Source organism: Zingiber officinale, chromosome 6A (genome assembly GCF_018446385.1).
Source record: "Zingiber officinale cultivar Zhangliang chromosome 6A, Zo_v1.1, whole genome shotgun sequence".
NCBI classification, from domain to species: domain Eukaryota; kingdom Viridiplantae; phylum Streptophyta; class Magnoliopsida; order Zingiberales; family Zingiberaceae; genus Zingiber; species Zingiber officinale.
The window spans coordinates 123,480,625-123,504,299 of record NC_055997.1 but is presented as its reverse complement, the minus strand read 5'-3'; the positions used below and the strand labels follow the sequence as shown (position 1 = coordinate 123,504,299).

General features: G+C 36.1%; 2 protein-coding genes across 4 annotated transcripts; both read left to right on the top strand.

Moving 5' to 3' along the window:
• Window positions 1–134: 134 nt before the first annotated feature.
• On the top strand, window positions 135–4,040 carry LOC121997872 (ubiquitin-conjugating enzyme E2 36-like). Of its 2 annotated transcripts, XM_042552536.1 has the most exons (8): window positions 135–273; window positions 390–417; window positions 641–727; window positions 1,589–1,647; window positions 2,844–2,885; window positions 2,960–3,033; window positions 3,525–3,622; window positions 3,760–4,040. In XM_042552536.1, exons 1-8 carry the CDS (start codon window positions 238–240, stop codon window positions 3,795–3,797), a joined length of 462 nt encoding a protein of 153 aa, XP_042408470.1. In that variant the 5' UTR covers window positions 135–237; the 3' UTR covers window positions 3,798–4,040. The 2 variants fall into 2 exon arrangements, with proteins under 2 accessions (XP_042408470.1, XP_042408471.1); XM_042552537.1 differs by lacking the exon at window positions 2,844–2,885.
• A 2,208-nt stretch (window positions 4,041–6,248) lies between these two features.
• LOC121997871 (serine/threonine-protein phosphatase PP1-like) lies at window positions 6,249–12,143 on the top strand. 2 transcript variants are annotated; one of them, XM_042552535.1, is made up of 4 exons: window positions 6,249–6,877; window positions 9,956–10,515; window positions 10,768–11,052; window positions 11,636–11,786. In XM_042552535.1, exons 1-3 carry the CDS (start codon window positions 6,694–6,696, stop codon window positions 10,984–10,986), a joined length of 963 nt encoding a protein of 320 aa, XP_042408469.1. In that variant the 5' UTR covers window positions 6,249–6,693; the 3' UTR covers window positions 10,987–11,052; window positions 11,636–11,786. The 2 variants fall into 2 exon arrangements, with proteins under 2 accessions (XP_042408469.1, XP_042408468.1); XM_042552534.1 differs by lacking the exon at window positions 11,636–11,786 and adding an exon at window positions 11,824–12,143 and having other exon boundaries at window positions 6,250–6,877.
• The last annotated feature ends 11,532 nt before the right edge of the window (window positions 12,144–23,675 follow it).

The following is a 23,675-nucleotide window of genomic DNA, read 5'->3' as shown; positions in this document are numbered from 1 at the left end:
AGGTTGTACCAATGATAATTCGTGAATAATCCACGTCATCTAGTAGACTGACTAAATTTTAGTAGCATGTGATTGGATCGGCCCATCTCGCCACATTTACATTTTTTATTTTTCTCTTTTTCTAAAATGATTTTAGTATTTATTTTTCTAGTTTCCCCTTGTAATTGAGCAAGGTGCCTGTTGCAAAGCCGTTTTCTGTTTCTCCTGCGACTCGAAGAACCCTAATCTTGATCAGGCATGGGGAGCAGCAATCTTCCTCCCAGAATCATCAAGGTTTCTTTTTCTCTTCTTCGTTTTCGCCTCCTAATTTCTTCTCCCTTTGCCCCCAACATCGGGTTCCTAGGTCTGATCTTTTTCTTTTATGTTTTCTTAATGCCTCGTTCAAATAGGAAACCCAGAGATTACTCAGCGAGCCAGGTATTTTCTTTCCATTGCTAATATTTTTTTTCTGTTTCTGTTATCCCTTGGTGGAGTCGTCTTATAAATTCGCGAATTATAGATTTTTGGTACCATAGGGATGGTGTTTCTTATTTTGGGACATTACCTCTTGGCATTTTGGGGGAATCTGTTGAACATTTTCATTTTGCTGTCTTACGATTACTTTGTCTACTGGCTGACTCCATCATCTGTATGTTTTCAGCTCCTGGCATTAGTGCATCACCGTCGGAGGAGAACATGCGCTACTTCAATGTGATGATCCTTGGGCCAGCACAGTCTCCTTACGAAGGTTATTTGCTCGTAGATGAGCTGTTTACCTGTTCAAGCTCTCTTTTAAGTTCTTCTTTTTTTGTTTCATCTATTAAAAAATATATATGCAACTAATTATTAGCGGAATTCTTGGCTGTTTCTTTTGGGGGCATGCTTCAATATGTGAATTGCCACTTTTCATATATTTTGTTATAATTCATACGTCCATTATGGTCTTCAACTTGTACGTGTTTGTCAACTTTGTTATATTTCTGGCTATTCTTCCCATATATGAACATTTTTGAAGATGTTGGCTGTAAATGCATATCATGGGTTTCAAAAATATGATATGATAATTACTTTCTTACTAGGACAAGCTTTCTTTTAGACTCTAATTGTCTTCCAAGTCTCTAGAGTTTTGAGAATTTATATAACTAATCTGCTAAAGGAAAGGACTTTATTATGGATCCTTTTATCAATCTTATTTCTATTTGGATGAAAAAAAAAATCAGAATTCTTGGATTGTTATGCTTAAATGAATGTACTGATTAATTGTTTATTTTCTTGAAAGATAACTTCATTAGTGACTCTTATACCATAACTTATATATGCCAATGCATTGACAAAATGTTTGGTGGTCATTTGTTTGGTACACAGAAGATTTATTTTTTAATGCAATGTTTAATGTAATGAAACTTATTTTGTAAGCTAGAGATTTGTTAGTTGATTCTTGCATTTCCCTATTAACAAGCAACAAGCAGATCTGAATATGTTTTTTGAGTTTCAATTTTTTCAAATAGCAACTACGCTTATATCCAAGACATTGTAAGCCTAAGTTGCATGTTTTTTTTTTTTTTTTTAAACTATCTCTTTATTTCCTATTTCTATCTTCTTTCTTTAGGAGGTATTTTTAAGCTTGAGTTATTCCTGCCTCAAGAGTACCCTATGACTGCCCCAAAGGTGTGAATTCTGCAACTATTACTGTAATCGGTTATTTTTTTTTGCTTAGTTGACTGGCTTTGCTATTGCACGTGAATGTATAGTAATTTGACTTCTATCTTATTTATTTAAGAAGAATATTAAGCTTGGAGAATTGCATGTTACATAATTCACAAATATAAACAGCCATTATAAATTGTGGCCATTATTAATTCACAGTTAATATTTCCTTTATACTTCACTATTTTATGAACTGGATGGAGGTTGGAGTTATTTTAGCTTTCTCTTACAACCTCTACTTTATTTCTATGAGCTTTTAGTTATCTACTTTTAGATGTTGTAACTACTTATTGGCTGAAGTCTCACTCATTGGCTTAATGGTATGATTAATAATTATCTCATGTCTCTAGAAGGTCTACAAATGTTCTGGAAGCAAGAAGTCGAGTTCTGCTAGCATAACTGTTGTTATTTGTCTTGTTTTCATGGTCGACAAGCAGGATTCAGTAATCATTTTGAAGAACCAATTGCCTTTAATCTCGGTTCCCTCTTTTAGTTGCTACTAGTAATTTTTGTCTGACTAAAATTTCATCTCTCAGAATTTCTAGTTAAAACAATTCAGCACATATGGTTCTACTTTGTTTCACTAGTGAGTTAGGCATCAATGGTATGTTCACTTGGGTTTGACCTTGAATAGTCAGGACGAGCATGGATTTATTATGATGATGGTAAATGGTATATAAGTATGCCTAATGTTAATTGTAACGTGATAAAGAATCTTGATGGCTGCCCAAATCTTTTTGCTGCAAAACTTGGTATCTGTAACCAAACAACCTTTGGGCAGAAACATTACAGAAAATGAATTGATCTCCTATGCATCAAATTTTCTTTCATTTTTAGTGTATTTGTGCTTCGTAAAACTAAAATTTGGCATTTGGATGTCATGGCTTTTAGCGCATGTCTATTTTCAGAGTCCTTGGTCTGCTGTTATTATAGCCAATCTAGTCCTATACATGCATTTGACTACCATACCACCACATGCGACTTCTTATCATTTGATTAACACCACATGAGATACATCTTATCATTGGGATTAATATATTCTGGTACTAATTTCAACAAATTTGTTAATAGAAAAAACAGATGTTCCATATATTTCTCAGTGCTTACTTTTGAAGTTTTAGTTCAGTCCTATTTTTCTTGTTCTTTTTGGTTTGTAGGTTCGCTTTCTCACTAAAATCTACCATCCAAATATTGACAAGGCAAGTAAATAGGTTTCATATTTTTCTTCAGAGATGCTATTGATCTCTATTAAATAGGTTAATGATTCATACAGCTTGGACGAATATGCCTTGATATTCTCAAAGATAAGTGGAGTCCAGCACTACAAATTCGAACAGTATTGTTGAGGTAATCATGTCTGCTGAAAATAGGAATCTATATTCAGTTTGTTGTGTGTGTGTGTGTGTGTTTATATATATATCGTTTTCCATGGTTAGGATTTCATGTCAGAGAGAGTCGATCTAGTTTCAGATTAAAGCATTGCTCCAACTTATTGGAATCTATCTTATTATGTACATGGTTGATAACCTAGTCTTGGAATATATACCGTTATCTTATGACAAAATTGTGACAGTTTTACATAATCATAACTCAACGTTTCCTTCCAAGTGTGACTGTTATTACTAGTGTTTTGTTTAAATTCTGCTGCGCAATATTTTATAATATTAGTTACTAAATATTATTTGGATATATATTATTGTGAAGGTATGGCGTCAAAATTATTGGTAGTGGATCCACTGAAAACAAAGTCATCTATTTTCTACCGAACAAATCAGTCTATGAAACCTGTCAAATCTAGTTATTGAGGGTTATTTTTCTCCCTTGATTTTTTTTATCAGCATTCAAGCACTGTTGAGCGCTCCCAACCCAGATGATCCACTATCTGAGAATATCGCTAAGCATTGGAAGACAAATGAAGCTGAAGCTGTAGAAACAGGTCTGGTACTATCCTTTAAAGTCAAATATTGTCTAGAAATTTCAAAAAGCTACTGCTAATTGGATTAATTGTACAACTCAGTTTCAGTCTTTTTATGTGTAGACTAACATATGATGCACTCTCTTTTATCATCGCAGCAAGAGAATGGACTCGTCTCTTTGCTAGTGGAGCATAATTACTCGTAGACATTGTTCCAAAAGGTGCAAACTTTTTGGTGTTCTTGAGAACATTTGCAACACGGTCATTCTTTTTTGTGTTTCCATTAGTGATGAATTTTGATTGTTTCTATCACTTAACGTAAGAGTGCATCTGCCAGATTTCAAACATGACCCAATTGGTTATTTTCCTTATTATTTGCCATTAGAGCTGTAAATGAATCTAACTTTTATGAATAAATTTATATATTTTATTTGTAATATGTTAAAAATGTATTATGTATTAGATTAATATTTATTTAAGGACAATAATATTTTTAGTTGAGTTTGATAAAAAATTCGAGTTTGGTTAAGTTTTTAATAAATTTGGCAAAAGAAAGGACAATAATGAGGATATCACACGTAAAGTATATTTATCATCATGTAAATTCTGGGAAGGGAACGACCACCATCATATCTTGTATAACACGTGTGGTCGCATGCATGCATTTTCTTTCCATCAAATCTTGTAATACAAATGATGACAACATTTACCCCACACACTCCTTCACTGCATCCCTTTGTTGTCCGTCTTAAGACCTTGTAAAAGGGAGGTAAATCAAGATCCTTAACGGCCATTTGAGATGCCCAATCCATGTGACCTACCCAGTTTCATTTGACCTATCCTCTACGACCAACCTCATCAGCTTATCTCCCGGGCATAACAAAATGGCCGACCTTGATTCATGAAAAACTTGCAGTATATCAGAAACAACTTTGGCACTACATTGTAAGAGCTGGTGGGACTGTGAAAAAAATTTGGAAGCATTGTAAGCTTCTACAATGAAACATAACCAATTCGAATGAAATATTTTTTGTTTGTCACTGTGTTATTCATATGTATTTTTTTATTTAATCAAAATAATATAATTGTGTTCTCGATTACTTCTGTTATCAACAAAACTCTCTAATTTGAAATTAAATGAGCTGATTACGCTGCCATTTGCTCCATACGAACAAGCAAAACCAAGTCCACAAATTTAACCAATCCATTTCTTTTCAAACTCCTCAATTCCTAAATTCAAAAATCCCATCTTTTGGTGGGAGTTGGCCATTTATAATTATATATCTTCATTTGGACCAACTCCTCCCCATTCTATACATCTTCATTTCTTTTGCCCTTCAATCTTTCACCTTCCTCCTCCATTATAAACTTCCCTCCCACTCGTTTTGAACCTCAGCCCCGTCTCTTTCCTCTCTGTCTCGCACACAGGATGGGGAATTCCCTGTGTCGGTTCAAGGTCTCACCAAAGCCGCCCGAGAAGTCCAAGCGAGGGCGCCATCAGAGCCTCAACGTTGCTCCTTTAAACCACTGGTTTCAGACGAGGAGGATGTCCCAGATGGAGGTGGTGAAGAATAAGAAGGGGGCTATCAGGGTTAAGGTGGTTCTCTCCAAGGAGGAAGCAGCTCAACTACTAACCCTGTGTGCCTGCCACAAAGAAAGTATGGCCATCAAGACCGTGCACCGGCTTGGTATGCTACAAACTCCTGGCCGCCGACAGTCTTACTGCCAGTGGAGGCCAGTGCTTGCTAGCATCCCTGAGCTAATCTAGAGACATAGAGAAGATGGGATAAGTGGAATCGTTGTAATGCTTGTGTTCTCAGTACTTAGATAAATTATCTCTGTTTCTATATTTCATTCTATCATTATTTGAATGGCCCGAGAGGTTTGGATTCTGAGTGCTCCGAATGATGAGCCAATTCATGTTCATGCACTTGAGCGAACGATGAAGGTAGGATTTGAGACCTTGAAAGAATGCAGCTGTTTGAAACAGTAAAGGGAGAGATAGTGGTTGAAAAAAATGGTTCAACTCCTTGACAGAGCTCAACGAACCTTGTGAGTATGCTTTGCTTTTAGCTTTTAGCTTTTAGCTTTTGGCCCTATCAGCTTTTGGAGGGACGTAGACACTAACAAGTTCACCTGATGAATCGGTCGAACAAGATAATTCGAGCAATTTGAATGAGTCAATGACCAATCTAATCAGTTGAACCAAGCAACAATGTGTGGGCAAGTAGCGATTTGAGTGACCTACTCAGACTAAACAATTGCAAGTAGACCAATCATAGTAAATGATTGAGCAAAGCAGACAAGTAAATCATGCTAATCAAGTTTGCCAAGCAAGTAGGGTTAGGTGGATAGAGCCAACTGATCATACTTGTTGGGCTATACAGGTCGATTTGTCATAAATCAACCTCGATGCAAAATATCATATTCATGTAATTATGTTACACCAAATTTAAATAGTTATACTATACTAAATTTAAGGCCCAAGTATTAATATCGCACCAAACTTGAAAAATACAATTATGTAATATTAAACATTTACTCAAATTTATATATTTCTTAATTAAATACAGTTTGGGTCCGAGCTTGTGATATAGCAAGTATGGGCCGTGCCGGACATGGTCAAATCTGATCCCTTGCCGGTTCCAACATGACAATAAAATTATCCGATGGCCGTGCCGGGCTCAAGCACTCACTGGGAAAGCACCAAGAACTCGGTACGATCGTGGACAAGCACGCGACAACATGTTGATTCTGATCATGTGAGCGAGATTCGATGTGCAACGGCGCTGGGAAGGGAAGGGAAGGGTTAATTAGGGTTTTCCAAAGATTTGGTGTTGATATTTATATCTTCGGATCGATGGAATAAATAGGTAGATGGATTGACTGTGAGGCGGGAAGGTCGCGTCTTTCGTCACCCGCACAAAAGCTTTGCTTATTCCATCCCTCTTTGACCCTTCAAGAATTTAGTAGGGTTTTCTTGTTCTCCGTTTCCAGCCCTCGCGCTCGGTCCTCTCCTCGATTTTTCTTTTTTGTGGTGCCCGTCCCATCCCGAACGGCTAGGGTTTTAGAGAGGAGAGAAGGAGGAGTTGATGTCGATGGATCTGGTTTTGTTGGACGATATCATACGGCGACTTCTGGAGGCCAAGGGCGGGAGGACTGTTAAGAATGCGCAGCTGACTGATGCGGAGATCCGGCAACTGTGCGTCGCCTCCAAGGAGATCTTTGTCGGTCAGCCCAATCTTTTGGAGCTCGAGGCCCCCATCAAGATCTGTGGTAGTGGCCAAAAAAAAAAAATTTAATTTTTACCAGGGTTTTGATTTCGAAGCCTTTCGTTATCAGAATACAATATCTGTTTGTTGCTTATTCTGCTTCTTCGTGTCTTCAGATTAGAGCATCTTTTTATTAGCGCTTCACTTATTGCTACTTTGTGCTGTTTGTGCCAAACTCGTTTTGTTGCTTTCTACTACATGCTAATGATGCTTTGATAGTTGGTTAATTCTTTGACTTGGTGATGTTTTTGGGATCTCGCTGAGTATGAATCCTGATTGCCTTAACTAGGTCTTGATAATGAATCAACAGATTCTCTTGTTATATGAAAACTGAGTGCAATGCGTGGAACTTCAAAATGGTTTAGGTCTGACGCTTGGAACTTCAAAATGGTTTCTTAGCTATGATTGACCTGTTTCACTATTCCGTATGTGCTCATTGAGTACGTTAATTTAGAGAAGTATCTCATTGCATGCTAGTCAGTTTGCTTCCTATTGTTTGCATGAAATCCTTAAACTTATATACAACTCAACTTCTCTTCTATGATTGCTTCTGATTTCATCTTGAAAAACTTATGGAGAGAGCCTCACTGGAAATTTTCCACTTCTTTGGAAACACATCCCTCTAGATACATTCCAAACAAATTGCTGGTGTATGCAGCCTATAATAGTTGCAAAGTTGTTTTTTCCCTGCAGTAATTGAGCATACACCTTTCTGCACGATCCACATTTAAACTTTTAGGTTACATAAAGTAGCTCTAGTTCCACCAATCAAACCGTAGAATCATTATCATTATCTCAGTGCATGCCAAGATTATTACTAACTTTCAAAACACATTATTCTCTAGGTATTTCCTATTAAAGTTTATATGAATTGATCTAAAAAAATAAGGATCTTTCTGTGTTCCTCATATTGTTTAGAATGCAGGGTGCTTAAATTTTCTGGAATGCAAAATGTGTAAGATCGAAAAGAATTTAGATACCTCCACAATTACATGATATTGTCCATTTTGGGCCTAAGCCCTCATAGTTTTGCTCTTGGGCTCTATCCAAAAGATCTCATGCTGATGGAGATATCTTTTCTCTTATAAACCTATCATCTTTCCCATGTGTTTTCAATATGGGACTATGTTTGCAACCTTGCAACCCCAACAATCCCCCCTCAAACAAAGGACCACAGGCTTTTCACGTCCGATCCTCGACCCACTAGGTCTTCCTGCCCCCCGGTCCACCCGACCTACTAGGATTTCCTTGCCTAGCCGCAACTAGGACTTCCTGCCTGGTGTCTGGTCCTCTTGATCCAAGCATAGGAGTCTCACTTTCTTTGTTTGAGGTCAATATTGTACCCACGCTCAATTAGACTATAGCTTTTCTGCACAATCGGCAGTTAAAACTTCTAGCAGTCTGGGTTTTGATATCAATTGTAGGATCGAAAAGAATTTAGATATCTCCACAGTGGGACTATGTTTGCAACCTTGCAACCCCAACAAAATGTTCTAATTTTCTTGATTTATCCTTGCACTATTTTGTACTATTTAATACATTTGTTTAAGGAGATAGCTTCCTGACTATATAGTCAAGTCGTTTTCTCAGATTTACACCTTGTATTCAATTTTGTCTCTGAAATATCTATCTTTTTTGGTTTGTCTCCACTGTATAGCCAAATATCCTGATAGTGTCTCTCCTAGTGCTTATTATCTAGTTTCTATCTTGTATAAGGTTCTCATTTAATTTCAAACAATCTAAAGAAAATGAGTACAAGTGATTCTATATAGGATCATCATCATCAGATATGTTCGTCCTAACTCCCAATTCTATTTATGTTCATGGGTTCAAACAATTTTAACTCTAGCTATCTAGCCCTATATAGGACGATATAGTGATTAACTTGAAAAACAAAAGGTAACATAGAATTATGACTTGCAATTAGATCAATTGGAACTGTGGAATCAAATACTGAGCTGTGTTACCCGACATGACAACAAAATTTTTGGTCCAACCTTACACTGACACATGAGACTCATCGACACACATTGTGTTGCTTGTATCTCATGTGATACGGGTTATTCTCTAGGTTAGTCATGTGTGCTCTTTGTCAACATGTGTTCTCTTAGCTGACATGCTACGCAACAAAAGGACTCAAATTTGATTCCCGATCTCAATCATGGGGAAGGGAATAAGAGTGAAGGATCTACAAATCAGAGAAAGATGAATAGATAATACCATTAGTGAATTGATGCAATGGCATAGAGGAATTGGATCATCAAAGGCAACAACATAGCAAGGAGGCGACACAAATGACTTGGGTAAGAAAGACCTCACTGACATTACAATGACAGTTGCTGAGAGGAGTGATGATTGTTGGTTTCACAATCAGAGATGGGAGTTTGCATTTGCATCGTTAATGGGTCATATGAGCTTTATTGAGGAAACCTCATGATTTTGAAATTCATGATTTCGGGAACACATATAAGTTAATTAACTTAACATATGCCTGTTATATATTATGCAACATATAATATGACTATGTAGTAGATATATAATATAATATAAGTTTATAACATATATCTGTTATAATAGATATATAGCATTTCCCGTTGATAGTGACATTCAAGCATGAAAAGAATTCTATTTATTCTTTTCATATTTCTTTGTTGTCTTAGGTATGAAATATTGATTAAATTGGTGGTTTTGCTGATAGCTGGAGTGCTAATGCTTGTTTAATTATTATTTATCTACTGCTTCTTAATGACATCAGGGCGAGATTTGATTCTCTTTGTTGCAGTCATTAATTATAATTAACTGCTTGACTTATTGTTGCTTGATTATTAGTTTCTTGTCTTCATTTTATGTATTGACCATTAGGCCAGTTACATTCGACATAGTATTTACAGACAAAAATGTCTAGGCTGGAAAAATACTGATAGTGATGGGGCACTGACCAGCCCTTTAGTTTCCTTTTCTAGTTATATTACCTCAAATATGCATGGGGCCTTAGTGACTTAGAAGAATAGTGATGTGATATATATTTGCTACATATTACCAATATGAGCTTCCATTTAGTAGATTGAACTCTTCAATGCAGGAGATGTTCACGGCCAATATATTGATCTTCTTAGGCTTTTTGAATACGGTGGGTACCCACCGGAAGCAAATTATCTGTTCCTTGGGGACTATGTTGATCGTGGTAAGCAGAGCATCGAAACCATATGCCTGCTCCTTGCATACAAGATCAAATATCCAGAAAACTTCTTTCTTCTACGGGGGAATCATGAATCTGCATCCATTAACCGTATATATGGCTTTTATGATGAGTGCAAGAGAAGATATAATGTTCGTTTGTGGAAAGTTTTTACAGATTGTTTTAACTGCCTTCCAGTTGCTGCGCTTATTGATGGTAAGATACTTTGCATGCATGGGGGTCTATCTCCTGAGCTAGAGAGTTTAGATCAGATTAGAAATATTGCTCGTCCAGTGGATGTACCAGACCAAGGTCTCCTTTGTGATTTGCTATGGTCAGACCCTGACAGAGGTATAGATGGTTGGGGTGAAAATGATAGAGGTGTTTCTTATACTTTTGGACATGACAAGGTCACTGAGTTTCTTCAAAAGCATGATTTGGACCTTATCTGCCGAGCCCACCAGGTTAGTCTCTTGCTACTCTTTTAAAAATTATTTTCATCAACTTTAAGACTTAAGAGCGATATTGCTATTTGTGACAGTGCCATTTTTTTCACTTTATGTTCAATTTACGATCTTCAGAATTAGATCTGAGAACATATGACTACTAATTGAAGCAAATGAATGATGGGACAGTGACTTTCAGTAGCTGGCTTCTTGGTTGCTGTGTTCCTTGAACCACTTGTGTTGATATTTTGTGTTAATCCTTTTTATTAGGTTGTGGAAGATGGCTTTGAGTTCTTTGCAAAACGCCAGCTAGTGACAATATTCTCTGCTCCAAACTACTGTGGTGAATTTGATAATGCTGGTGCTATGATGAGTGTAGATGACACTTTGACTTGCTCATTTCAGATTCTTAAACCAGCTGACAAGAAAAAAGGGTTTGGAAATAATTTGTTAAAACCAGGAACACCTCCCAGAAAGCTAGCAGGTTGAATTATTTTTGGTGTTTCTCGTCATAGGATTGTCTGGAGTATGGTGGATAAATACATGCGCAATATGGTATGAATTTTCTTTTCTTTTTTGTTTTATCTGCTTTGGAACTCCCTATAGTCCCTAATTGAAAAATCTATGGGTGCTTTATTAATTCTTTTTCAACGTGTTTAGTATTTTTCTTTATCATGAAAAGTATCTGGGATTTTTTAATCTGGTTTAGAAATATTACAGTCTGTTTTAAAATCAGAACAAATTTGGATATTGATGTTTTTTTTTTCTGTCATGTCAAAAAGTGTTCATTTTCTGTCATGTTATGTTGAGTGTTCTGTTTCTGTCTGTTATTATATTAGGTATGTTTTAACTTTTAAATGGAAAGTTGTTATACGGTTGGTGTTTTTTTGTTCGTCTGAGCACTGTAAAGCTATCCTTATGTTCCATAATCTTTCTTTTGTCCTGGTCAGAAAAGCGGACTTGACGTCACTTAGTTAAGTGGTTCAATAAGATAAATTCTTTTGAGTTGATTTTACAGACATTTTGATTCATCATTTCATTTATTTCCATTCCTCTCTAACTAAATGTTTTTTTATTGACTTGGGTTTTTCTTGTTTCTTTCCATGGTCCCTTCTCAACTCCCATTTGTTCATCTAAGAGACCTTTATGACTGCAAGCTTTTATCTTAGCGCCTTGAAGGATTTATGGCCATTATATTGGCAATTATTCAATAGCCATCAAATGCAGTTGGCACAAATTAATACAGATAATTTCGTCTTTGATTAATCATATATTTGTTCGTTTGTGTTCCTTTTCTGAAAAGATATCTTTGATAACTTACTACAGCTTCAGGAGTAAGGAGTTGCAAGCATCCTACACTGACTTTGATCGAGTGCCAATTGTGTAAAAGTTATTTGCAAAGAATATGCTGTGCTCATAGTGTGCTGTGTTTGTCTAATTAGCTTTTACCGGTATTGTTCGTGTATCCCATCGCATTGTCAAACAAAATCTGATTATGATTGCTCTCATTTTGCTAGATACGTTTCTGATTGTCATGCTTATTAAAAGACGACCTTTGGAACCTGTAAAATTTTCACCAGTGATTAACATTCTCAGAATCACTGCTTGAAATACACCCATGTCTTGGCTAAAGCCGAAGGATACTATCTCGATTTTGCGTTGGTGAATCATTTTGCTCGGTGATAGATGAATTTCCAAAAGGTATATGATCTCCTTGTTTAGCGTGTTTATAACTTTTTTTATTGACAAAGATTAAATGTTTATGAAGGGTTTTAAATTATATAATTATCCTATTGGAAGAAATTTTAACTGTTATTTTTCATCTTATGCATATTCATTAAAAACAATATATGGAGGTACACTAGAACAAAATTCCCATAAGGTTCGTGTAGTGATCAAAAACTGTTGAGACCGGTGGCCATGCAAATGACTATTTGTTATTATATAAATCTATTTTTAATATATTTATTTTAAAAAAATAATTTCAAATGTATCTCATGCCTTTTTTTCATTAACGTTTTTATTAATAAGTTGTATTTTTCAATATATCTTTTTCTAATACACTAATAGTACATTTACCCTATTTATTTGAATTAAGATTTTTAAATACAAAGAGGCTAAAAACTATTGCCCATCAGCAGGTCCATCTCCGGCTCAAAACTTGAGTACCGGTCAAACTTATCAAATTTGAGGTTAGGTGAAGCAGCCTTTAAAATAGGACAAATCTTTAGCACCTATAGTCATAAGCTCTATGTTTACCCATTTTGACGTCCTCTCGGATGGGTTTAGTGGTTAACACATGAGGTGTTATTATAATGAAGTTCGAATCTCGATAAAGTCGAGATAAATATTTTTCTTATGTGTTAATCATTATTCCAAAGGTTAGTAGTCGTCCGTGATTTATCTCCTCCGTATTGGTTCTGGGACGGATTGACGGGGGTGCTGGGGGCGAGTCTTTTGTGTTGGTCCTGAGACGGATTGACGGGAGCGTTGGGGGTGAACATATTCATTTTTTTTTACCACAATGTTTACCCATTCTGACGTTAATAAGCTAAAATGTCTAGAATTCTAAACTTCAACCACTAGATATGATCTTGCGTTCAGTGTCCAAGTTCATGGAAATGATCACACCAAAGATTCCTCTCCCGAAGAATTAATTTCAGAATCACTGGAAAATTTCAGAGAAAGGACTGTAATGCTGTTGCTATACAGCATGAGACTTACTTCCCGGATGTTTGGCCGATCTTCCACTTTCTCTAGAGTGCACTGCAAGCCTAGGTAGGTTTACCTTCTCAGTTCTTCCTCTGGCCATTCCTCATCTCCTACTTTTGGATCTTTAACTTCCACTATTCTTCCGTCATTCCACAATTTCTTAACCTTTTCAATCAATCAATCATCCAAGATCGTGAAGTAAGAACTAATTCAAAATGGAAAAGAATACTTTCTTGCGAAGGGAAAGACCACTTACATAACCAACAAGACTAACAAATGAAGACGAAGACTCAGACTTGGAATCACTGAAAGACTAGACACTTCTTCCCGTGATGATCTCTAGAACGAAAATGCCAAAGCTGCAAACATCTGATTTAGGTGTAAAGGTTCCTTGCAGAGCATACTCTGGAGCCATGTATCTTCTAGAACAATTTCATATTGAAAGACAGATTGCAAGTAAAAAATAATAAACTTAATATACTTCTACTTACAATGTGCGAATGAGTTTGCTAGTAGTTTGGTGAGTCTGGTCTTGGTCGAAAAAGCCTTGCGATGCTAAAGTCAGGACAGAGATTATCATCTAGCAAGATATTGCTAGCCTTAAGATCTCTATGAACAATCTTTACTCTCTCATAAGTACCCTCATCCACTCTTTTCCAATCTTAGACTCTGTCTCAACAGTAGACTCTCTCTTAATCTCAAACTTGTCTTAGTAGTAGATTCCCTCTTAATCTCAGACTCTATCTCAGCAGTAGACTCCTTCTCAATTTCGGATTCTATCTCAATTTTGAGCTTTGTCTCAACAGTAGCCGATAAGTACCCTCATCCACTCTCTCCCAGTCTCAAACTCCGTCTAGCAGTAGACTTTCTCTCAGTCTCGAACTTGTCTTAGTAGTAGATCCCTTTCAGCCTTAGACTCTATCTCAACAGTAGACTCCCTCTCAATCTCGGATTCCATCTCAATTTCGAGCTTTATCTCAACAGTAAGCTCTCTCTCAGTATCAAACTCTATCTCAGTAATAGGTGCCCTCTCAATCTTCCCCATCATCCTTGACAACAACTTCGTCTCAACTTTAGTTGCCGGCGTTCTCCTTCAAAGGCAAATTCCAACATCATCTCTTCCAAGGCTACTCTGTACCTATGTCATTTTCCCTATCCTTAAAATAGGTTTAAGCTCTACGTATATTCCATAACACGTAACATCCTAAGAATAGTGGGGTGGTTAAAACGTTGTTAGACCCAGTCCCTTGGATACCCCCTCCTATTGACACATGACACTAGGTGAGTGGGAAGACAACCAATGACTATAAGATATGGTCCCCTCTTTGGCCCTTACAATGATGCTATTCTAGTTGACGTGAAAATAATTTTTAGAGGATCATATAAGCACTGACGAAGGTAAAGATAGAGGATTCCATGATTTTCTAAAGGGACTCCATTAGATTCTATCTTCCTCATTTCCTTCGTTTTTCACACATCATCTCAAGGAAACCCTAATTATTTGAGCATTGGAATGGCCCCAAAATCCATCTCACGACCAGTCTAACTCTCCGTTTAAGTGTGTCGCAGGTCCCTTCATTGTTTTTCATCGATGATTTTCGAAGCTCGCATATTTTAGCTAGATTGTTGCAATTATAATATATATATATATATATATTATAATTGCAACAATCTAGCTAAAATATGTTCCTCTCTATAATGCACCCATCCTCTCTTCTCTTTCCTCTCATCTTCTTTTTCCTCTCTCTTTAGGAGATATGCATGCATGCAAAGTATAATATGGGCCTGATATAATTTCATATAAGGTCCATGGGATTAGAGTTTAACATGTTTCTTTTGATAACATTTTAACACCTTTGGAGAAGTCAAAATATGCAATGGACGACACCGTTGAACTCCTTGCGGCCTCAGAAATTTACAGGACTTGAAATGAGTCCAATCCGAAGTCTCTAGGTCAATCAGTGGATTTTGGTCAGGTCCTATAGATTTTTGAAGAAGCAAGGAGTCCAACGGTGCCATCCATTGCATATTTCGACTTTTTCGAAGGTGTTAAAATACGGCCAAAAGAATCAGCTAAAACAACCCAATGTGGGCTTGATTTATCTCATGGTGGAGGTTGTCTTTTAGATAATTTTTATTTTCTTTTGAGTTTGGTTGAGATTGTTATACCATATTTTGTTAAGTTTAATCGATATAATGTAACAGAAGTTTAATGGGGAGCAACAAAATAAGCGAGAGAGTCGGAAGGATAAGAAACAAAATCAGAGCACACTCACCGTGCCCTTCTATAAATTGTTCTCCTTCGCAAACTTCAGAAATTACGTCTTGATGCTGTTGGGTTCGCTTGGTGCCACAAGGAATGGAGTTTCTCTACCACTTATGATGGTGCTCTTAGGAAATTTGATCCACAGTCCTTTGGAGGAGCTTCAATTGGACATGATATGCTTCATCAAGTCTCCAAGGTATGTGCATTACAATCACCTTTTTAGCATTTTATTCCACGATTGGTTCTTCAAAAATACTTAATAATTAAAAAATGAAGTTTGTTGGGAAAAGAATGTTTGATAGCCATAAATCTGATTGCATACAGGTAACACTAGATTTTTCTACCTAGCAATTGGAGCAGTCATTGCATCTTTTCTTGGTACGAATATTTACTTGACTCCCCATTAAACCTCTATTACATCATATCCACTAAAGTTGACAAAATATGGTATAACAATCTTGTTGGTTGCTACTCGGAATACAGTCCTAGTTCCCCTGTATAAAAATTTGTACAAGCATAGAACTATCCTAGCTACCTATGTGCTCTACTAAAGTTAAATTTGGATTACAAATGATGCTTAACATTATTAATCCAAATTTTCCTTTAGAAGTTAAACTTGGATTGGGAACGAAACTTAACATTCTTACTCCAAGTTCAACCGATGTGATCTTCCTAAGTTAAACCATATTACAGAAGTTATCAAATATCTATTTCTAAGATCGGCTTTCAGGTTAAACATGGCGAGACACTAGGCCTTTTTGGGTATGAGATCATCCACCACTTCCTAGACAGAGCCTCACAAAGAAATTGGATATTTAATTTCTTACAGTAAACTAGATTTAACTATAGAGACCACAATAGAAACACATTATCGAAACATGAAATCGAAAAATTAAATTGATAACAAAAATGATAACTTAAAACCGATAACCTCTTGTGTTTGGTTTTTCAAGATCTATACAAAGGGATGAACTAGTTATGATGCGGAAACTAACAACTAGTTATACCTTTTGTAGCTTATATACCTCTTGATCTTCTATTGTATTCCTCTCCTTCTCTCGGACGTCGTGTGGGCGACAATCTTCCAAAAGGAAATCCACCCAAGCTTCTTCCTTTGCTTCCAAGATCCGGCCATCAACTAACCTCCAAGGGATGCTAGACAAGAGAGCTTCTTTCTCTTCTTCTTCTTCTCCTTCAAGCAACCGACCACCAAGAGATCTCCCACAATTGATGCCGCTGGCCTCCAAGAGAGAAAACAAAAGGAGAGAAGAGAAAGAATAGGGCCGGCCACCAAGGAATTGGAAGAGAAGAATAGAAGATGTGTTATGGGGTGAGGCACCCCCTCCTTCTCTTTTATATTCCTTGGTCTTGGCAAAAAAGGAAAGTTTTAAATATAATTAAAACTTCCTTATATTCCTTGGTCTTGGCAAAAAAAGAAAGTTTTAAATATAATTAAAACTTCCTTATATTCCTTGCCAATGACTAAAAAGGAAAGTTTTAAAACAAAAAAAATCAAAACTTCCTTTTAAGCTTGTCATGGCTAGCCATATACATGTACTCCAAATAAGGAAAGTTTTAAACATAAAATTAAAACTTCCTTATTTGTTTCCGGTAAGAAATTTTAATAAAAAATTTCTCTTTTAAATCCCTTGTTAGTTATAAAAGGAAAATTTTATAAATTAAAATATCTCTTTTAAAATATGTGGATGGTTACAAAAAAAGGAAAATTTTATCAAAAATAAAAATCTTCCTTTTAACTACAAATAAGGAAAGACATCAAACCTTTCTCTTAATCCTTTGTAGAAAGCTATAAAAGGAAAGATTTTAAAATTTAAAAACTCTCTTTTAAAACCATGGCTTCCACATAAGAAAAGATTTTAAAATTAAAATACCCTTTTATTTTAATGTGGCCGACCACCTTGCTTGGGCTCCAAGCTTGACCGACCATAATCTTGGCTCCATCCTTTGGCTTGGTCGGCCCTAGCTTGGGCTCTAAGCTTGGTTTGGCCGGCCACAAAGAGATGGGTAAGAAGCTTGACTCTAAGTGCATATAAGACTTTATAAATAAGAGGCTACAATAGGGACCGAGAGGAGAAATTGGTTTTGGTCTCTCGATGAGCTTGAGCTTCTCGTGTTTGTCCCGAACACCCAACTCAAGTTCATCAATAATATCTCATTTCACTAAAGAGTTATTATTGCATTACCGCACCAATCCCATATTACAATATAGGCTCCTTCTTATCATGAGTGTGTTAGTCTCTCTGTGTTTAAGATATTGAATGCCCACTAATTAAATAAGTTACTGACAACTCAATTAATATCTAGTTCCAAGAGTAGTACCACACAACCTTATCGTCATGTCGGACTAAGTCCACCTGCAGGGTTTACATGATAATCCTTATGAGATCCTCAAGGGGACATCATTAACCTAGATTACTAGGACACAATTTCATTCTATAATCAACAACACACCATATAAATAATATTATTTCCCAACTTATCAGGCCTATTGATTTAACGAACTAAATCGCACCCTTTGATAAATTAAAAAAATAAATATTGAGTATACATGCTTGTTATTATATCATGATTAAGAGTACACACTTCCATAATAACAGAGGTTTTATTCTTTTATGTAGTCAGTGTAAAAAGAAACTACCTCAAATGGTCCTGCTCAATATACTCATAATGTACTAGTATAATTTTATAGTCAAGATAAACTAATACCAAATTACACTACAACCATTCTAATGGTTTGCCCCATTCCATCTTGGTTGTTAGCTTCTATTTATAATTTATAAAGAATTGATAACATGATCTTCTATGTGTCTCCTCACATCATGTTATCTATAATATAAATTAAATAGACAACTACACTTAGCATAAATGTAGATATTTGACCAATGTGATTCTTATTTTAAAATAAATATTTATACAAAAGCTAGACTTTTAGTATACACTCTAACAAATCTCAACCAAACTCAAAAGAAAACAAGAATTATTAAAAGACAATCTCCATCATTAGATAAATCAAGCCCAATATGGGCCTGATATGGAACCATATCAGACCCACGTTGGGTTGTTTTAGCTGATTTTTTTCTATAACATTTTAACACCTCCAGATCAGTCAAATATGCAATGGATGACATCATTCAATTCCTTGCAACTTCAGAAATCTACAAAACTTGAAATTGATGCAATATGAGGTCTCTAGTTTCAATAGTGAGTTTTGATCGAAATCCACTGATGGACCTAGAGACTTCAGATTGTATCTATTTCAGTTCCTATAGATTTATGAGGCTTCAAGGAATTTAAATATACTATCCATTATTTATTTTGGTTTCTCGGAGGTGTTATAATATAATAATAAAAAATCTCTACGATTACTATGTTGTGATTTTTTTATCCTTGCTGATACATATTTATTGTGTTATGATTCTTCCTTAAAGTTCATCAGTGAAAGAGGATTAGCACCTTATGCTCCTCACCTATGTCTGCTAACTTTGGATAGCAAAAAAAAAGGGTCTAACATAAATCAAAAATGTCAGTCTAAAGAAGAATTCAATAACATTAGATCCATTTTCTTTTCTTTCATATATTGGATTGATAGCATTACATTGTTCTATCTCTATATCTTCTCAAAGTCATCATGTAGTCATATCTATTTCCTTTTTTTTTGCTATTCTTTTTACACAAGTCTTACTTTTTTAGCATCAGATATTAGAATGAATAGGTTATATGGCATATAAAGTGTAGCCAAAATAATTCGAAACTACTTTATGTTAATCACTTTGTAGAGAGGCTAATTTAGCAAATGCTGCTTTAGTGGTGTTGCTAAAAAATTATGTAGCAGAATAGATCTGTTCACTTTCATCCCGGGTTATAGTAATAATCAATATGTTATTGAAAGATGAACAGGAAGACTGATAATTTATGTACAACCCTAGTCAATAAGTATTGACTAGTTGTCGAGATTTGATAGGGGAAAGAATTAACTTTTGATACATGTTTAAGGTTCAACGTGAAAATTTTACAGATTCTTTCTTATTATATTATAACACCTTCAAGAAGCCGAAATAAACAATGGATAGTATATTTAAACTCCTTGCAACCTCAGAAATCTACAGAACTTGAAATAGGTGCAATATGAGGTCTCTAGGTCCATTAGTGGATTTCAGTCAAAACCTACTGATGAAGCTAGAGACCTTAGATTGCACTCATTTCAAGTCCTGTGAATTTCTGAGGTTACAAGAAATTGAATAGTGTCATCCATTGCATATTTTGACTGATCTGGAGGTGTTAAAATGTTATAGAAAAAATCAGTTAAAACAACCCAACGTGGGCCTGATATGAACCATATCAGGCCCATGATTGATATCAGACCCACATTGGGTTGTTTTAGCTGATTCTTTCGACTATATTTTAATATTTTCGGAGAAGTCGAAATATGCAATGGACGACACCGTTGGACTCCTTGCAACCTCAGAAATCTACAGGACTTGAAGTGAGTCCAATCCAAGATTTCTGAGGTTGCAAGGAGTCTAATGGTGCCGTCCGATCCATTACATGTTTCGACTTCTTCGAATATGTTAAAATGTTATCAAAAGAAACATATTAAACTCTAATCCTGTGTGTCTGATATGAAATCATATCGACCCATATTATACTTTACATGCATGCATATCTCCTAAAGAGAGAAGAAAGAAAAGATGGAGGAAAAAAAAGAGAGGATACATGCATTACAGGAAGGGAAGAGAAAAGAAATTGTATACATTAAAAAAAGAAAAGGGAATACATAAATCATTGAAGGATAAAATGAAAAGTATAGAAAATTGGATATACTAATTGATAAATATTAAAATATAGTATATTTTTTTTTTGCTTAATTTATAAATATAAATGCGTCTTTTGATAATTTAGCGTAGAATTTACTCTTGTTGATGACTTGACCTGAGGTCTTGTAATTTGACAGCTACCGTGGAATACAGGGTTGCCTGTTGTCTTCGTCGACAACTGTCGTCTAACGTTGAACGTTGAACGTTGAGTGGTGTGATTTAGCTGGCCCTGGCGCCAATCAAACGTTTTCCAAACTAAAATTATTTTATTCTTTTTGATATCTTAGTTTCATTGCAAAACCTAATTAAGTAACTTGGTTTCATTTTCTAATCGCACATCACCTGCAACAAATTCCAAACATTTCATTTCTGTTATTTTAAGAAATTTAAAGTATCTATTCATTATCTATCAAAGTTAATTCATTTTTTAAAGTAACTTGGGTTCAATGACGAAGCAGGCTAATCTGCCCAAGCTGATCTCGGATTGTGGGCTACAATCGTCGACGCCGTAGGTCAATCTGACCGTCTTTCTCTTTGTCCCCCAGTTTTACCTTTATTTTTTTAAAGTTGTTTTTATTTAAAATTTTTTAATTCGTTTAGATATTTTAGATTTTTAATATGTTTAATTTTTTCTTTTATGTTAGATTTTTTTGGTTAATATTTATTTTTTTCCTTATGCATTGTAAGTGATATGGTATGTTATAATCGGATCAGAGGTGATGTGACGATCAAATTTAAGATGAGATAGCGGTCAAAATGATAATGATATAGCAATTAGAGTTAGTGCATGTGTATGCACCTGAAGCGTGGGTTAAGCCCTTTAAAACGAGGGCCTTCAAGGTCAAATCAGCCAACCAATAGCTAGTAGGATTTAATGAGCTTAGTTCCCCATTCTTTGGGTATAAGTCTCTTTGTATACAGTCGGCTGACTCTAATAGTCGGCCAGATTAGGAGGACTTATCATGCGACTTGATGCTAAGATATATAAGATAAACCCGAATAGTCTTAATGTCAGCCGGGGAAACGAGTCTTATTCCTCCATCCTCCGGAAGTATTTTCTCAGCACATAGCAAAGGCAATATATCCTAACATATAGCCAACCAGGATAATATCTAATCGGACTTCCAGTTCCCAACATAACAGTTCAGGGGCAAGTCTTGTTACATATGACGACTTTGTCTAAAGTGTCAAACGGACCTAAGAGTTGGGCTCTCCACTTCCCAGCAAAGGCATTCTCGGTATACAGCCGATCGGAATTAGTGTCGTTTGAACTTGGAGGACAGCTCAGTATACAACCCGATCTGACTAATTGCCAGTCGGACTAAAGGAACTCGGTTCCCCATTCTTATTAGTCTCTTGTTACATATAGTCGGTCGAATATGTGGTCGTTCATATTATCTCCAGAGGATAACATTGTCAGAGAATCACAACAACCTGTCAGATAATAACAGATATTCATCAGGAAATATTCTAATATCTGACACATACAGGCAACAAACACTTCTTATGACAGTGACTACTTGGTTTCTATCATTTCTATGGGGGGTACAAAAGACTGTTCATACACGTGTAACAGAAGATTTCTCATAAGAGATTGAGCCTTCTATTACCTGACATGTTTTGACATTGAATATTCCTTGTCGCCTCATTATTATGGAGGTTATGAGAAGCGATATAAAAGGGGTTCTCTTCGTTAGCGAGGTACGTTATATACTTGATATGTTATTCTTTACGCTTGAACACGCAACATTACTATTTATCTTCTCGACTTTTCGCTTGACCGTTGTATTGACTTGAACGTCGGAGGGCCTACGCTAGGCCTCCCTCCCTAGTTTTCGCCCTAATGTTCTGTTTGCTCTTTTGAGTGTGTGCAGAGAGAAGCCAAAAGGAGTGCCAGACATCATCGTTTCTCCCAAGTAAAGTCATCTCCCGATCAACAGCAATGCCACCTGCCTCGCGCGCCGTCTTCACTGCTTTCAGACAGGATTAGTAAGATTGAAGTATACATAAATAATTATTTAAGTTGAGGTAAGAGAAGTTTTATGGATAATAATATTTAAGGTAATGTTGTTTATTTTTTATTTCCTAATATTTCTCTTTAAATCAACATGTCATAGAAGATTACTTTTATATTCATGTGAGAATCAATAAATTCAATAGCTTGTAAAATAATCTTGATCTAATCCGATATCATTTAGTATTAGAAAAAAAGGTAAATCCGTTACCTTAGTACCCCCCTTAGTACCGACCCTATGGATATGGAGGAATGTAAATACAAGTACACAGGCCATAGACGTATGGTAGGGTAAACCCCAGGTTGTCAATTCCAGAGAATCGCCCCCTGTCATTACGCCAGAGATGTCATATGCTCACCATCTGTGCTACACTCTTGGGGCGTCATCGTTTTGTATTAAAACTCCTAGATCCCATGTATGGTCACGATCATGACAGGCAGATTTCGACTAAGGAAGCCTCACACTATAATTGAAGCATCCAAGACGAGATACTTGATCCATATAGACAAGTCGCAAATTATCCCAACGTTTAGCAATGCAAGATCTTGAATATCATGAGGTATGTGATCGAAGTCGTGATAGACATGTTTCAGCTGAGAATGCCTCACACTATGATCGCAATGTTTAAAAGGTCGTAAGTTCTTTTATTTTAATTTGGATAAAAAGTTTTTTAAGAAATATATGGACGATAAGATCAAAATCGTCATTGATACAAGATGTTACGAGCAGGCTTGAGTATGACGTGACAGTCAATGTCAAGGTAACATGACAGTTAAAGTCAAGGGGAGGTGGCAGCCACCGCGTCACTCTCAACAGGACTTTGCTCTTTGGCCAACGATATGGTCTTCAGAATGAGGACGACCGACCCAGAAGCCGATTAGACCTAGGGGACCTAGTGCTTCATTCATGTATTAAGACATCTATTATACATCTAATCATTCAATAGCGGATCAAGTTTAAGAAATGTCAGACCTACCATAGAACCAGCCGACCCTATGACTAGCCGGAGTAAGGGGAGCCAACTTACCATTCAATATAAGTCTTTCAGCATATAATCGGTCAACCCCATTACCGGTCAATCCTATGAGTTTTCTCACATGCCAGTTTTCTTTCATATAGTTGGTTAGTAATAATGTCGGTCATATTTATATAGCTCAACATGCCCATCTCCTATACGTACAGAAGATAAAGGTGAAGCAACTCTCCTTATAAACTCGACCGGACTTCCAAATCTCAAGTTCTCACTTCAAAGGCAAGTCTTCTCCCATATGGATGATCAGCTTAAAGTACTGATCGAATCTCTTGGGACTCGGTTCCTCATTTTTCAGAGGTAAGTATCTCGGTATATAG

Excerpts from the sequence above, each read along its gene's own strand:
- LOC121997872 (XM_042552536.1), top strand. The coding sequence starts at position 238 with ATGGGGAGCAGCAATCTTCCTCCCAGAATCATCAAG. Across the intron at positions 3,034-3,524 it reads ATTCGAACAGTATTGTTGAG|CATTCAAGCACTGTTGAGCG; the intron begins GTAATCATGTCT and ends TTTTTTTATCAG. Across the intron at positions 3,623-3,759 it reads AGCTGAAGCTGTAGAAACAG|CAAGAGAATGGACTCGTCTC; the intron begins GTCTGGTACTAT and ends TTATCATCGCAG.
- LOC121997871 (XM_042552534.1), top strand. The coding sequence starts at position 6,694 with ATGTCGATGGATCTGGTTTTGTTGGACGATATCATACGGCGACTTCTG. Across the intron at positions 6,878-9,955 it reads GGCCCCCATCAAGATCTGTG|GAGATGTTCACGGCCAATAT; the intron begins GTAGTGGCCAAA and ends TCTTCAATGCAG. Across the intron at positions 10,516-10,767 it reads TTATCTGCCGAGCCCACCAG|GTTGTGGAAGATGGCTTTGA; the intron begins GTTAGTCTCTTG and ends CCTTTTTATTAG.